Source organism: Gymnodraco acuticeps, unplaced genomic scaffold (genome assembly GCF_902827175.1).
Source record: "Gymnodraco acuticeps unplaced genomic scaffold, fGymAcu1.1, whole genome shotgun sequence".
NCBI classification, from domain to species: Eukaryota; Metazoa; Chordata; class Actinopteri; order Perciformes; family Bathydraconidae; genus Gymnodraco; species Gymnodraco acuticeps.
Genome location: NW_022990206.1, coordinates 534,304 through 551,625, shown reverse-complemented (window position 1 = coordinate 551,625; position 17,322 = coordinate 534,304). Strand labels below are relative to the sequence as shown.

Sequence of the window (17,322 nt, the reverse complement as noted above, 5' to 3'; positions counted from 1 at the left end):
GTGTGTGTGTGTGTGTGTGTGTGTGTGTGTGTGTGTGTGTGTGTGTGTATGTGTATTGGTGCTGGCCAGTTCAACACACCATCTGAAACATTTGTGTGTGTGTGAGTTTAGTTTATATTATTATATTATCATTACAAGCCCCTGCAAAACCTCAACCTTCTCCTAATCAACACACACTGGTTTTTTTAACAACATATCATATGGCATTACACAGTTTGTGCAGCATGATGAGTTTTCATTTTGGAATTTTCCCTCTCATATGAAAATAAACAGAATATTAGACTAGACGTGGCGTGTCATTTAATTTGTTACCATTATTTTTTGTATTTGTCTGCTTCTACTGAGAGTTAAATGAAGTTGAGTTCAGCCATGGGCCGAGAAAGAACTGAGAAAATGGTGATGCAGGTGCTTTTATGAATGAAAGGTCAAGTACAAATTGAACTGTTTTAACGGCATGAATGGAGTTTTGTATTCCCTCAAATGTGTTCTAATAGCAATAGAGGAAGGTCAGTCAAGAGATTTTCCAAATAATTCCAAATAACGTTTTTGCACAGAAAATAGTGGGAAGAAGTGAAAAGCCCAACAACTATAGGGAAATCTCTCCGCACCTATAGACAGCACAAATGTTGAAGGACGACGCAAATATAATAGGCACATAAACCTCCCGAGAGCACTGACAGACAGAAGCACAATCGTTTCCTGCTGACAGAGAGGAGGGCAGTTTGTGTGCTCGCTCTTTCACTCTGCACACAACGCTTTTAAACCCTTACTCTTTGACAGAAGGTGAAACAGGTCACCTTGAATAATACAGGGTTAGTACAGGGCTATCCGAAAAGATGCCATTATAAGTTCAATTACAGCTTGACCACAGTATCTATCTCATAATTGTAATTAGAGTATACATTTATACCAGGTTCAGATTTATCCAAGGTTTCATTTTGTGTTCATCTCTATTTCAAACCAATAGGCATGTGCTTACACTAAATTAAGATTGTGAACTTGATAAACATTATACCTAGCATTGGCACTTAAACATTGACATTGTAAGCCTCATAGCATGTTTACGTTAGCATTTAGTTTTAAGTAACAAATGGCTGATTGAATAAACAAAGTATGATCTCTGCCAGTTATAAAGAACTGAAATGTGTAAGTGTTTTTCAAACAGTACTGTTTTAAAAACACTGCCATTTTATAAGATGGCAGCGTACTTGCTTACATTTCTAGATTCTGCATTCAATGTAAGTAGCTATGCTAGGGATTGTGTGTCTTGTTTGGTTGAGAGCAACCCATCAACACTCGGCACACTAGGAATTTACGTATGGTGCTCATTAGACAAACGTTTGAAAATATTGCTGACCTCGCTCACATAAATCAATTGTGCAAATGATTAAATTGTGAGTCGGCCGTAGTCAAAGAGTGTACTTTTGGCTGTTTCAGTATCGAGTCTCTATTTCACATTCCATGAAAGCACAGGCGAAAGTGCTCCATGATAAGAGCAGGATGTGAAGTAAGCACAATCTTTATCTGCAATAATATTGGGGAAATTAAACCCAGGCATAAATATGTTTGTCAGCCCTAAAATGTCCTCTGGTCCCATCCTAGATGTAATGTTCTACAGTGCCAAATTTCACTCTTGGTAATGTTTCACTGTGTTTCTTCCATTTGTCCACATCTAAACACCACATCCCTCTACCTTGTGATCACTGCAATCTCCTTCCCATTATTTTTGAATCAGTCCCCTGTTTCTGGTTTGACCGCATCATTTTTACTCTGTCTACTGAATGAGGTTGACCACCAGACTTACGCTCTCGCTCTGCTCTCCGGTCTCTTCCAGCGCAAATGCTCCAGAGAGCCAGACCACAAGACTCAATTACCCAGCATTCCTTGGAGAGGACGCGAGAGGCCTCGTGTAGCAGACTATGAAATTAACATTCATTACAAACCTCTAAAGCCACACAACTATTTAATGAAAGCAATAGTTGCAGAAGTTTACCATTGATAAAAGTATATCTCTCCTTTTATTTCATTAGTTTTTTCTTGCTGTTTTTTGTTTCTGACAAAGGACAGTAGAAGAAACCGTGATATTCTGCCTTACAAAGCTAAAACTACATTGAGTCAAAATGTAGACATTTATGATACGATTTGAATATGTTTTTATTGCCATATGATATAAATATATAATTTCAAAGACAGCAGCATGTTTTGTTATGTTATTGTTATGTTAGCAGTGTTGTGTAACAGACCTAAGCTAGTCAGGAGCAAGACCTAGTTAGCATTGATTGATATGAGCCACTGATATTGTCTCCTGTAATCAAAATGTATACATTTTGGTGAATTAAATAATAATAATGATCATATTATTATTATTATTATTATTATTATTGCGCTGTCCCTCTTAAACAAGGCAGCATCACATAGTCTTGGAGAAAAATGAGTTCTGCTAACAAGCTAAGTAGCTAACCTAGCAGAGTAGCAGTAATGGTGCCCAGGTTAGCTTTACATTGCATCTTTTTTCTTTCTTAAAAATTAACTCAGACAGACTCCTAATGCATAGACAAGGATTTTAATGTTTCACTTTTAAATCTTTTTCAAGCACAAATCGCTGGATTTCACAAAGAGCAGTATAGTCACTTTTCAATATCCCATGATGCTTTGCATGTGTATTAAACAGCAGTTACTGTAGCCTGAAACAGCATTTGCTAAAAGGCAACATACTTATAGTACAAATACTTGTCCTATCATACAATTGTCATCCGCAGAAGAAGCCTTCACACAAATCGACTATTTCCTTCTGTCTTATGCACTGTAAAATCCATAAATGAAATGTGTGCAGTCATATCAGTCCTGCTGTTTCCCTAAGGAGGTTGAGCGGTGAGGTCATGGGATACTTCTCATTTATGTGTTTCATCGTCACTTGTTTCATTCTCATTACACTGGAATTTCAAAATATTTTCCTTTACCAGGTTCCTTGCCTAAAAAAACACTTTTTTGTCAGGTTTTTTTGTTTAATCCTCACTCACACTGCTCAACTATAACAAGTTCTCATATAAGACTTTTCCTCCACAGTTTGTGAGGAACCTTTTCATTTGAGTATTTTTGGGATTCGCTGTGCTGAACCAAAAGGAGCTGGAGTATGATTTTCATTTTGTATATTGATAAAAATAATCCTCATCAGTCTGCAAATTACAGGAGCTGTAGCGACATTTAACTGCAGAAGATCAATGGCAGTGTTTGTGGCTACATGTCAAATTAGCCGAGTGGTTTTCATTGTCAGGAGATAAATTGTGATATTGTCAGCCTGCCAACATTTATAAATCTGCGGACACTGCATCAGCTTTCCTGTGTTTGTGTTTGGGTCATCCTCTGTCACAGTTATACAAGCACAGTACACACTATAAATCTCAGATGAATAAATAACTCTCAATTACGCTTTACAGTTTGGAGTCACAAGTTACTGTCCAAATATATTTAACAACACAATATAAATGCAGAATGAAGCTCAAACATGTTGAAGCAGCCCATTGAAGTTGTTGCTTGAAGCTTTGTTGAAATGTTAATAAAACCTTCTTTTTTTTTGCTTTTTACCCATCTGCATGGCACACTTTGGAAGAGCATTCTCAACTTGTTAAAAGACAAAACTCTCCTTTTAGACTCATCTCATGGCAACTGTTACATTATCACAATCAGTGTGCACACTATTCATTGTTGATCATAGGATTGGCACAATTCAAGCCACTTCATGCAAATCACATCAATACCAAATGTGTATTTTGTTGTTTTGGAGAAATAGACGATTCAAAAGAAACATGTGATTTGAATAATCAGAGAACAAATTAAGCTGAATGAGTTTAAAAATCTGTGAGCCATCTCGGACAATCCCTTAGTTCCTGAGTGTAACAGGCCAAACATAAATTAAAGAGGATTAAACTAATGTAAATAAAGCTCCTATACTTCTGATACTTACGCACTTAATGTCTTTGCATGTTTGAAAAACAATTGGATGAATGAAAAGTAAATACAGTATGCTTAACACATACCAACATAAGAAGCATTGATGGATGTACAGTAAAGATGAAATGAGTCAATCTGATGCATATTCACATTCTTTAATCCAGATTTCCTCTCTAAACAGGCTGCATGTAGAGGAATCGGGCCTGTGAAAGAAGTAAAGAAGTCAAGGGTAGGAATGACGAAATGATTACAGTACATGGTGAAAGATGCATATCAAATTTAGTTTTTTTGCTTTGACACAATCTGCTTAATCCTTCTAAATCAGCCTTCTCTGAATATGACTCTTCATCAATGCTCATCAGGCTTGCAACAACTATATTTTAGGATTTGTATCCAAATAAATAAACATAATTCTTGAATGTGTGTCATTGACTGGGCTGGCAATAATAATATTTCTGAAAAACATGAATTTAAGTATTTTAAACACTATTCATTATCTAATTTTGTATTGTTTATGTTATTTGTATTTAGTCAGTGCACAGTGTGTACTTCAATCTGATCTTACAGTACTTTACTACACAGCAAAAAGCATAGAACTGCATTTTAAAGCTTACAATGTGATACATACAAAATATTATTTATAGAGCCTGTGCTTCAAGGAACAGACAGAACGTTTCCAAAGCTACCCGAAAATAAACTCATCATACTGCATTTCCTAAAGGCACCTTAGACAAAGATATATCCCTGTGCTTGAGTGGTTAAAAAGGTTTGGGATTTGAAAAGGAGATAGGAGAAGCCCTTTCCTCTCAAGAAGCCTTACCGCTGCATGGAAACACTACATCGCCACGGGAAAGGCTGAATAATAGATAGATGGCGTGTTCATTGCATTTGAACTATTCTGTTACTGATTGTCTAAAAGCATCACTTAAAGACATCGATTAATTTCTGTAAAATTACAAGATTTGCTTTAATTCCTTTTAAATATGGGAACATGTGAAAAAATACCTTTCCAGCATAAACAACTTTGCATCAAACTGCATTTCTGCAAGCGGGTATATTTCTAAAACATGCATGGGGAAAACTCTCTCCTGATCATGCAGATATCGTCTCTGGATTTACACTCCACAGTAGGAGGTTAAAAAGACAACAACACACAAATATATAAAACAAACAAAGAGACAGGTTAAACAGAAGTAAAAACAGTGTCCAACAAGCTCTGTCCTGCCTCAGCAAAAACAATCCCCCCTGACATGCTGGTGGAGGAGGTTATCTTCCCCTGCTTTCTTTGTATCCTCTCCCCATTTTAAACTGATCCCAAACTAACAGCCCAGTCTTAAAAAGTAATCCTCCTGTGCATCATCATCACGTCTCCCTACTCCTCCTTTCATCCCATTTTAGGTCTTCATTCTCAGGCTGGACAGACGTGCTCCCCCTGCAGGCAAGAGGTTGGAACGACGCTGTATTCCCAACCAGACAAGGGGGGAGATGGTGCCTCCGGTTCCACCGATGGGGGTTAAAATTGGAAAGTCACTGGGATTGATTGGGCAAGTAAGTGGAGCGGGTGCTGGGATCACACCCTGCTGGTCGAGTGGCAGCGGTAGGTGCATGTGGACAGAGCGTCAGCGTCGCCATCTACGTTCGGGGAGCAGCCTCCTTCGCAACAAGCCTCTGAGAGGGAGAGAGGACATGCTATCAGCACTGTTTGTCATTAAAGCCATTACATGTGTGACATTAGATTACAACAGATAGAGTTTTTCACTGTGATTGGCTAAAGTGTTACTTTTGAACAGTGAGTGTGTGAGATAAGCAAATAACTCTGCTGCCGAGGTAATATAGCGACACTAGAAACTAGACTCCAGTGGGTACCTGGCAGGGTGGGGCTGGGTCCCTCGTGGCTGGTGCCCAGCTGGAGACGCCTCATGTGACGGACCACTGCTGTGGCATTGAATGCTTGCTGCAGAGGAAAAGACACACATGGAATTCAACTGAGAAAACTGTAGAATCTCATTACACCTGAAACTGAAAGTTGACTAACTGGGATAAGGTGAGCAGACTAAAGCAGTGGTTGCTGATATGTTTATGTACAAATATACCTTATCAGACTGTTACATTTAAATAGTTTCTAGAGGCTCCAAGCCTGTACATTATTCTAGTAGAAACTAGCAAGGATTAAAGAAAATATTTCAATATTTAATAATAATTTAATACACTAAAATCCAATGCCAGAGGTTTGTTTTTTCTTATTTTCCACACTGGAAATCGTCTCATGACCCCATGGATTCATATTGCGACCCTTGATGGGGTCCCAATCCCACTGTTTGACACTACTGGCCTATCATTTGTGACAAAGCAATAATGTTTCTAGCGATTTAAACACAATCAATTACCCACAATTAACTTGAAAAAGGTACTGTACTTAACTGTGGTTTCTGAAGTTTAGAACAAGACTGGACTGTTTATTGTAGTTAAAGTTTATTCTCTTTACGTGCAATAAAGATTCAGAAAGTAAAGAAATAAGACTGTGTCTAGGATAAACTCGAATTATGACTCACCTTCCACTTGCTCTTGGCAAAATTCTTCTTAATCTGAGCGCTAACAGACTCATGGATGTTCTTGTCCAGAGCAGTATCCTCAGCAATCCTACAAAGGGGTACGGAAACTTCAAGAGTTTGTGTGCCACGGGTAGAAGTCACATATTCATAAGCACCAAAATGCATAAGAAGTTTGAGTATCCAGGTTTTACACAGCATCATGATAAGAGGAGTTACAGTATGTTATAGTCAGTACCAGGGGTGCTGCAGAGCCTGATCACAGGTGTAACGTGTGTTGGAGTCTTTTTCCATCAGGTGGACGATGAAGTCTTTAGCTGTAATCAAAGAGAAAGGTTGGAAAAAGTCAATATTAAAAAAAGACACCCATTGCCTTGATGTAATCATATTTCAGTTATGTTAACAAGAAAAACACATGTTGAGGTAATTAATATGACAGAAAGTGGACGATGTATAATTTGTATAATTTGTTCCTAATGTTGAAGATATCCTCGCCAAAAGCAGGGAAACAGGGATCAAGTACAGAGCCAGGACTCGGGGAAAAACATGTGATCATTGCCTTGGCTTGTGGGCTCACCACCTGTGAGGTCAGAAGGCAGGGACTGGATCATTTACTATCTTAGAAAAGTGAGTCTGGAAACTCAATCTTGGGTAGGGGTGTTTTTTTCAGGTGGGTGGGTGGGTGGATACTAAAGAGCCCTGGCTTCCTATTGTGTTGAAAACAGGAAAACTCCATTGTTGTTTGCACAGTAATGTGCCAAACAGCTGTTAAAAGTATTTAGTTCTCTTAAAGGAGAAGCTGCAGGAGAGGACTTCGTTAAAAAATGTCATCATATTGCAGTATTTTATATATTTTAGACATGCGTTGATGTATACAGACCCAGGACCGTTTCCAAGCTAACCTGAGATCTGGAAAGTTGTTTTATCATTGTTTTGTCCTTTAGGGTCTCGAAAAAAAACAACTAATAAAGATCGTAATGCACACTTAAGCATCTGCAGATCTAAAGATAATTTACATGTGTGTAAAAAAAGCATGTCTTTATGATAGAAGTGAATACAAAATAGATTGATAAAAGCACTGAACCTGAATCAGAGATATCGTCCCAATAAGGCGAATCAAATTCGTATTCTGCCTTCAGGATCTGTTCGAACAGTTTGGCGTCGTTCTCATCGTAGAACGGAGGGTAGCCGCACAACCTGAGACACACATCAGAGCACAGGAGATTTAAATGACATTCACTGAAGTTTTAAAAGCAGTCAGCAGCATGCAAAACTAGCAGGTGACTATTATACATTAATAATGTGAAGATATACAGTATATTCATCCTGTGTTTGGCTCGGTTTATAATTTAAAAACTCACAGAATATAGGCTATGACACCAATGGACCAGCAGTCCACTGCTTTACTGTAGGGTTTCTGAGCCAACACCTCAGGGGCTGAAAGGAGAAAACAAGACATGTTTCATGATGTTTGACGCAAATGCAGCACTAATAGAATGTCACTTTTGTATTTAAGCATGCAAGTCAAATTAGAGTAGGACCGTGGTTACAAAAGTAATTACCAAATTAAACTGGATTATTTTTTAACTAGGCTAAACTGATTCATGACTTTGAATATCTCTATGAGCTTCCAATTGGCTGTTGATGGTATTTAATGAAAGATTATGCATTACAGTACCAGTCGGATATTTGCATTGTGCTAATATTGAATGCTACAGTGTTCCCAAAATGATTAATTCAAGCAGATTTTCAAATTTCAGACAGTCATTGACGTCTTTACCAACATATCCAGGTGTTCCACACGCAGTCGACATCACACTGCCAGAGCACTCGATTTTAGAAAGACCAAAGTCACTGATCATGATCTTGGAGTCGTCGTCCATGCTGTCGTACAGCAGATTCTCTGGCTGCCATCAGGAGGGACAAAACCAGAAATGTTGATACATATCTTATCACACAAATGCACTTTTTCTTAAAAATGGTCAGTGACATTTATATGCCTGCTAACTTTCCCATCATATTTTAGACTGACCTTGAGGTCACGGTGCACAATGCCCATGTCGTGGAGGTATTTGACGGCATCCAGAATCTGCTGAATGAGCTTACTGGCATCTTTCTCCGTGTAGAAGCCCTTCTCGATGATACGATCGAAGAGTTCCCCTCCCGACACCCTGAGGCATGAGGGAGAGATTCATTCAATAAAACAAGGGGAAGTTTGTGGAACATAGAGAAAAGTACAGAGATAACATGGGATATCAGCCCATTGATTAACTGACAGAGCTAAAGGATTACATTGTTGTTAATGGTTGTGAAGGGGTATGGATTGTGTATGCAGTTGGCACATATGTATCACTTGTATTTATCAGAGTTCCTAAAGAAAAGAGAATAATAATAATAACTTTAATTCATATAGCGCCTTTCATCAACCCAAGGTCGCACAACAAAGAAACATATAAGGACAAAACATAAAACAGGGGGCAGAAATGGAAGTGTTACATTGCAGGGGGGGGGGGGGGGGGGAGAGTGAGTTAATGTTGGAACGCTTTGTTGAACAGATGAGTTTTCAGGGTTGATTTGAAGATGTTCAGAGAAGGGGCGTTACGGATTTCAGCAGGGAGGGAGTTCCAGAGGGTGGGGGCAGCGACACTGAAGGCACGGTCCCCGAAGGTGCGGAGGCGTGAATGGGGAATGGAGAGCAGGCCGGAGTCTGAGGATCGAAGGGTGCGGGACGGGATACATGGGTGGAGGAGATCTGTGAGGTACTTAGGGGAGAGGGCATGGAGGGACTTGTAGGTGATGCGGGACTTGACCGGGAGCCAGTGGAGGTTGAAGAGAGTGGGGGTGATGTGCTGTTTTAAAAGAAGCCACTAGATGGAGACTTCAGTCTGTCTTCGAGAAATCTGAGGCAGTTTGTTTGAGCAGGGCACACACACGCGCACGCACACACACACAAACTTTGAGGAAGCAAAATGAAATAGGAAGAACACAAAACAAGAACTGAATGCATCTCTTGTTGGTGGCATTTCTTGTTCTGCAAGTTGATGATAACATGTATTACACTGTGGTGAAGCACTGTGTGTTACATGAAAGAGTGTGCCACAAACACAAGTGGCACACAAATACTGTAATGACGGAAAAATAGGTTGCTGGGAAAAAGAGGAAATGCTAAGTGAAGATACATTCCTAGCTGAATGTACACCCTACACCCCTCCCTCTGTCTTGTATGTCTCTGATTTGCCATTGACAGTGATTAATGCATAAATGATTGATGTTTTCTGGAGCCTCACAGTTAACAGCGCTTCTGATCCTGATCGGTCCTTCCTCTTGTTCTCTCTTTCTCTCTCTCTGACATTTCAGTGGCTGAGGTGGGTGGGTGGCTGACAGGCTGCAGGTGTGAGGGCGAACTCCCCACTGGTGCTCATGAGTAGGCAAGGTACAATGTTTTGTGTGTGTGTGTGTGTGTGTGTGTGTGTGTGTGTGTGTGTGTGTGTGTGTGTGTGTGTGTGTGTGTGTGTGTGTGTGTGTGTGTGTGTGTGTGTGTGTGTGTGTGTGTTACAGAGTGCAATTAATGGCATGTGACGTGCAGTGTGTGGGAGCGAGTTTAAAACACACACATCGCACAAATGAGACACAAACCCACACACACATGTGAATACTCACAGCTGCATGACGAGGTAGAGGTGTGATTTGCTTTCAAATATTTCCTCCAGAGAAACAATGTTGGCGTGTTTGATCCTGCGAAGGAGAAGAGATGTGAAATAAGGAAAGGCATTTCAGTCATTTTATTTAGCAATTAGTATTTGAAAGATTTCTTAGGTAGGGTTCGGTAAATGTAGGTCTCAGGCACATAGGTAACAGCAGTCACATGTAAGGAGGAGACACTGTGTGGTGGCATTCAGCTTCCTAATTGGCTGAACTCAGTGGTCTGCTGCCCTCAAGAACCATGGGTAGTGTGACAGGGGTGGAGAGATGACTCACCACATGGAGATTGGTATGATAACTGTGTGTTTAATACCTGTATTACACTCAGTAACCACTTTATTAGCAACGCCTGTACAATGTAGTCCTATAAAACAGCTCTGCCATGAATTCAGAATTTTTGAAAAATTGAGCACACTTTATGGCTTTGTGACATGTTTCAATGTAGTATGTTTAATAAACTGGGTGAAGGGTCACATTATACATTTTCGATATGAAAGAATTTGTACATTTTAAGTGTTTTGGACTTACTTAGAGGGGCAGTGGTGCATATTGAGAAATTATTAATGTTAGTTATCATATTGCTTTGTTATTATCATACAATAATTCAGGTATTATATCGGCATGAAATATATCAAATAATACTCAGCCCTGGATACATTTGTATGTGTGCGTTTTATCATGTAATTCACAACTTTAATACCGTCAAATTAAAAGTGCTAGGTCTAACAATCAGGGAAGATGCATTTTCATTCCTATAAAAACACATTTGAATTATTCTTTTTTTAATATTTTGTTATAATAATTTAAAGGGGGTTACCCATTCATTAAATTAACGTCAGTATCTGGAGTATGACTGGGTACTTGAGGGTTATTGAGTTGACTTGGTAAGAGGACAAAGACAACACAAAGCCATGTGCTGCCCTGTATATAACGCTGTATGAGTCAGCATGAGCTCATACTGGATTACGGCAATGACTCTTATCCAGATTGTAACAATACATGGACCCGCTTAGCTCTGAGTGGAGGCAGAGATGGACCCAGGGAAGGATTGAAACTGCCTAGTGAGCACACACGTGTAAAGTGTCTGAGCTCAAGTGTGCACTCTTGCACACAATTACTAAAAAATAAAATAGAACTGTATAGGTGCATTTAATTTGGATTTCTGTGCAGGTGGGGTTGTGGTGGATACTGGCAATGGTATTTGTCTAGGTACTGACCTGTCTATTAAGGGTTGGTAAACTATCTGAACATAAGTCAACAACAGAGTTACCATCTGAGTGAAGATCTGATGATTCTTTATCCAGAATGTGTTGCTTAATAATTAGGAAGTTTATTGATTTATATGACGAAGCTATAGGAATCGCGTTTTTCTAGTTGTATTATATATGTTATTAGTTTTTTCTCTAAACTCTGACACAATTGTGGCCTCGGAGGTTCTGTTTTCAGCTCAGTCAGTTTGACTGTTTGTTTGTCAGCAATAGGGAAATACTACTGGCCTGATTTTCATGACACTTGGTGGAAGGTGTTACATGGCACAAGGAAAAACTAATTACATTTGAAATGGTTCTGAATGGTGGGAACGACACATCCACGTTTTAGATGCAGATTTTCTATAAAGCCATGTTATTTTAAAAGTGTTAAAAAATACTTTCAGTGCATTCACAGCAACTTCGCACAGACTCCTCTAATTGGCACGGCTACAAATGGCTAAGAATGCAGCGATTACTCACTGTATTTGCACATGTCTGTGTTTGAGTAAATATTTGGTCTAAAAATGGGAAGAGGATGAACAGCAAACTTACCAATGATATCATATGGCTACATATTAGCGGTATATCAAACAACCATCAGATCAACCATTTAACAAACAGCTAACCCAACACAAGAGGGGCCATTGAACTAAGAAATGATCATAAATTCTAATAGAAACATTGTCACAAGTGCTTTCCACAGGTAGGAACTGCTGAATAAACACAGATAAAGTAAAGTAAGAGAAATTACAAGAGTCTTAAAACGAAAATGACGACAGGTTTGGCTGATCCCTAAGATAATTAGAAGAGGAGATGACATGGCCAGTTTAATGTTCTGCAACCCTTTCAGTCTAAGCATGTTTATAAGAGAAATACTTGTTTGTGTGCCCATTATCTGCTATAGTAAAAGACAAACAAACAAGAGGTTTATTTCAATGTCAACCTGGATGGTTATGGGGAGGGATAAGAACACATTAGAAATGAATTTCAATACATCAGATTAGTTTGATTTAATGTTTAAAAATACTCAGGTACAGGATAAATGCTAGTGTTATCAATACTTGGACTGATTGTTAGCTGGGTTTAGCTGTTGTATTGAATCAACTTGCTGTTATTACACCTTTAAGATGACTGAATATTCTCAATGGGAGGATTTCAAGACCTCACAAACTAAGGGAAATGTTAAGAGGATGTTTGCTTATAATTAGCAGTATTCATAGTATTAGTAACTTACCCTTAAAGGCCAGATGGGAGCTGTGAGTGAATCTAAACAGTAATGTTCAGACCGTGAAACAGCTTTTACGGTCTGAACATCACAGTGATCTGAAGGACTGCAGAGCTGAGGGGGACTGATACATCTCTGTGGGTTCATCACTATGAGTCATGCCCTTCACAGTACATGTAGTCATTTGATCCATTGTTAATATAAAAACATTGATTAAAGCAGCTTCAATATAATACTCCTCAGTCGGGTCGTGCCTGTGCTCTGAGTACTGAGGGGGAGTTGAGGATGACGCGTACAAATGAGTAATGAAGTCTTTGTATGAGTCCACACAAACTTCAGACAAAGCAATCCAACCACGATTTTCAGGCCAACTTCACCTCAGTTTACTCCATTTGTCAAAAATAATAACTGCTAACTAACCCCCACCACTCTCATTCCTCCAGCCTCACCTCGGGGGGATCATAGCAGCACATTGGCGAGAGTTGTGTCTCCTGTAACCTAGGCAACAAGAGCTCTAAAAATAACTTGGGACTCGATGTAGATCAGCCATTTTCACCGCGGCCTGTAATTCCCCGCATCTGAAGAGAATTGCGTCTGAAACGCTCCACGATTACAAGGAGTGTTATCTTCACTTCCCTTTGTCTTTATATGATAAAACAGTGAATCTCTTGAGAGAGAACGTGAGCACGAGCTCGTGAGGAGGAATCATGTGAGGTAGTTTTTGAAAGTGTGAACGCACCTAAGCATAGCGTTTTACAAAAACACTTATTTTGCAACACTGAGTAGAAATGCTGCTTTTCTGTGTGAGGATCATAAAACTATAGCACTGTCATCGTCAAGTAGATCATTCTAAATCATTTGACTGTTTTGTTATCATTCACCTTAAGTACAAGAAAAACTTGGTACATTTGGGCAGAAACTGCTTGTCGGGTTTATCAACAGGACATGTTTAAACAGGTTTTACAGAAACTTTTTCCTAAGTAGTAGCTCATTCCAATGAAAACTGTACTCCAGATTAACCGGGTGATTGCTTCCTGACATACAAGCTGTTGTTGATTTTCTCATTGGATGACTCGATACTAATTTGAGTTTCGTTCAGTAACTTTAGTGGACTGGCCTTTCTTGTACTGAATATTTGGATTAATAATGTGGATCCAAGTCTTACAGTGATCAAGTGAAAAGTAGATTAAGTTCAATATGATGCATATACATTATATATATGTCAAAGCATATGATATCTAGTAATGTGATACAACTTAATGAAGATACAGAGATGAATAATGTACCATCATGAGGCTCGTGGCTAGTATTTCAGATGCAAGGTTATGCCCAACATTTTGTTTTAGAAGTGCATGTCTATGTTAAAACAATATAATACAAATGAACCTAAAAAGAACATTATACATCAGGTTAGGACGAAATTGAGGGTCAGTTGAAGTCTGCTTACTTGTGCAGGACTGCGATCTCATTCTCGATGCTGTTTTCCTTTCCCTCCAAAGCCTTCTTGGGGATGCACTTGATCGCCACCAATTTCTGGGTCCTCTTCTCCTCAGCCAGGACCACCTCGGAGAAAGCTCCTCTGAAACACAAACACACAGGTCAGTCCATCAGCCCTCAGTCCATTCATCTCCCTGTGTTTAGGGAGAGCTATTCACATGCTTCTGTGACATTGTGGACAAAAAAAGGGGGAAACTCCTGCTTTGATGTAAATTGGTCTAAAAGCTTGTGATAACTTGGCCCCTTCCATCCAAGTGCTGGTAGAACTTGCTGATGCCAGATTGCGTTTATTTTTAACTTCAGTCTGCTGTTGAAGTCTTTGGGTTGCTGATGAGTCAAGTTTTGGAAAGGAGACAACTTGGTGGGATGATTTCGAAGCACCAATTACAAACGCTTATGAAAATGATAACTTTCAAGATTTGGTCTAAAAAAGTCAAAAGTAAGACATTTTTATCAGAGTTTTTTTAAATCCCCTATATATATTATGTTGTCAGTCCTAAACTCAAAGATGTTCAGATTGATATATAACAGTGAAGAGCAGGTAAAGGTCCATCTTTTTGACATTTTTATATGAAAAATGACTCACTTCATAAAAGTTGGCGATAATTGTTTTTACCATTCGATTCAGCTCTAATAGAAAGAGGTCACTTTCTTTCATTTATGTCAACATCATTCACTGACATTACAAATAATAATAACACTGAAATATTGGCCAGCTTAGTTTGGTACTCTAGACAAAGGTATGTGTATCATACAGTTCACTGTGGCCAGGTTCTGATACAATAACCATTACCAAAGCAGAGCAGCTAACTCCATTAATTATTTAATTTACATTTTTAAGTATTGCATTTTGACACCTATTTAACCATCTAGAATTATATATTTGATATGTGTACAGAGAACACTGCTCAAAAGTGTGATGTTAGGTTGTGACATGCTGAAGTATCCACAGCGTCGCAGTCTGCCCTGACGCCTTCTACTATAAACAACCACATTTCTTTCTCTTTTTCTCTATATGTCTCCCTGCCAACTGAAATCAACAATGGAAAATAAGTAAAGCAGCAGAACTGAAACTACAAGATTCTATTTCCGCCTTTTCCCATGACCCATTTAAGAGTAGAGGCAGATGTTTTTTCTAACCACGAGCGTTTTGGCTGAGGTCCAGAGATGTATTGACTCAGATCCAAAACTCTACAATAACATTGTGGAATCCTGACCCACAATTATGAATTTCCACTGAACCTTAGACCAATAGATTGGAACAAAAACTATGATGACACATTGCACAGGCATGACAGCAAACACTGATCTAATCAAGTGGGAGCAAAGTTTGAAAACAATGCTGCGGTTACAGGTAAAGCTGGATAAGGACCAACATAACTTACTGTCACTTTGGGTTTCATATTGTCTCATGTTTGTGTGTGACAAAGACATTTCAATAACACAATCACTTTGAATTGTCATGTCTTGTGATGACTTCTTATTATGGCTGCGAGCCTGGGACTAACGATTATTTTCATCTTTGGTCAATCTGCCAATTAATTGACTAATTGTATGGTCAATAAATGTCAGAAAGTAATAATACAAATGTTAAAAGTATTTGTATATATGTATATATATAGCGAGAGAGAATTTCAGTAGGAATTCCAGTAATCAGCCCCAATGCAAAAAATCTGTTGTTGCTTCAAACATTATGATCTCTTCACGTCATGTGGGATTGTAGAGATGGGAAAGTGTGAGATTCTCGGGTAAAACTCAAGACATTGCAGAGTTAGCTAGGTCAAATGTCAAAGTTTAATACACTCCCAGTTAGCATTGTGATAAGTCTGCTGCACTGTGTCGATACATTTAAAAAGTTGAGGTCTCGTTACATCACAAAATGTACAAACTAACCGCAGGAGGTAAACACTCTTTGTATTTCACAGCTCAGAAGATGGCAGGAGTGTCACGCAGTAACAAAGACCATTCAGACCTCATGGGAAGAGAGCATCATTTCTGGATGAAAAGTGGTTGTATTTCTACAGGGAAGTTTGCGTATCAGATCTTACTCATACTTCTTATGTTTTGCTACCACGCAACTCATGGTGAACACATGCATGTTTGTTTTGGAACAGGCTATTATCTAATCATTTTACTAGCAGTGTTGCCAAAAAGAATTGGCAGCATCAGCATCTATAAACATGTCTTTTAATTTAAAGTCGGATTTTTTGCACGGCAGCTAAGAATCAGACAATGCAATAACATCCCTTCAAGTTAAGTAATGTAAACACATACTGTATATATATGTGTTTGTTTGGGGGGGTGGATGTCAGCTGTCTTACAGTATCTCTTTGGCCACATATAGCTGTATGTGTGGGCAGAGAGGAACCACAATCATCCAGTCACTAGGTGTGTAGATACTTTATCAGCTTACCGGAACAAACAAGGAAGACTGCGTGTCTCCTCCATGCCACTGTGACCAGAAATGAAAGCTCATGACCTACAGTCCACAACATCTCTATTAATCATGCTGTAAATGCATTTTCAAAATGAACAGCAATAAAGAACCTCCTCTTGTTCCAAAATGTGTCAGAAACATTGCGGTGTACTCTAATGCTTATTGATTTTCTTTTCCTCCTAACTCTTAACGAGTGTGTTGCTCAGCTCTGAAATGGAAACATGTCTCTTTTCCTCAGGCAGACAAACTGGGAGCTTTAACAGGAAAATCAGTGAGTGTTTTCTGAAAGCGCACCAAGCATGAACTCTCTGACTTATAAATGTTTATATATAGCTGCAGTATTTACATTGGCTTCCTATCCAAAAACCTACGGTGCATTTGGTGACTCCATTTTAAAAAGGTTCATACATACAAACTTAAATGTGTACATTTTACACCATTGAATCATTATGGGATTCCCAAAGTTTGCTACTGTAGATGAATGGGTTTCATTTGGAAAAGCAGCAACAATTTTCAAGAATTGAGATATGTCAGTCTTTAAAATGTCTTCTGACCCTGGCTGGATATCAAGAGATCTCCCAAGGGATCCCACCCCCAATATTTTGAAACTCAAGACAACTGTAAATCGTGTCATAGAAAAGCACATACTCAGAAAGATAGATATAGCAAAAGGTGCACTACTTAAAAAGTAGTAACTACTAGTATTTAACT

At 38.9% G+C, this 17,322-nt stretch overlaps 1 protein-coding gene across 2 annotated transcripts in view; it reads right to left on the bottom strand.

The window, feature by feature from the left end:
- Positions 1 to 2,549: 2,549 nt before the first annotated feature.
- Positions 2,550 to 17,322, bottom strand: part of camk1b (calcium/calmodulin-dependent protein kinase Ib) — a 33,360-nt gene continuing 18,587 nt past the window's right edge. For both annotated transcript variants that reach the window (XM_034218305.1, XM_034218304.1), the window contains exons 3-12: positions 14,125 to 14,256; positions 10,161 to 10,235; positions 8,533 to 8,671; positions 8,281 to 8,407; positions 7,862 to 7,937; positions 7,585 to 7,697; positions 6,739 to 6,817; positions 6,504 to 6,591; positions 5,818 to 5,905; positions 2,550 to 5,619 (exon numbers count right to left, since the gene is read on the bottom strand). In XM_034218305.1, coding sequence (XP_034074196.1) covers positions 5,522 to 5,619; positions 5,818 to 5,905; positions 6,504 to 6,591; positions 6,739 to 6,817; positions 7,585 to 7,697; positions 7,862 to 7,937; positions 8,281 to 8,407; positions 8,533 to 8,671; positions 10,161 to 10,235; positions 14,125 to 14,256 — 1,015 coding nt within the window. In that variant the 3' untranslated portion in view covers positions 2,550 to 5,521. The remainder of the gene's footprint in view (positions 5,620 to 5,817; positions 5,906 to 6,503; positions 6,592 to 6,738; positions 6,818 to 7,584; positions 7,698 to 7,861; positions 7,938 to 8,280; positions 8,408 to 8,532; positions 8,672 to 10,160; positions 10,236 to 14,124; positions 14,257 to 17,322) is intronic.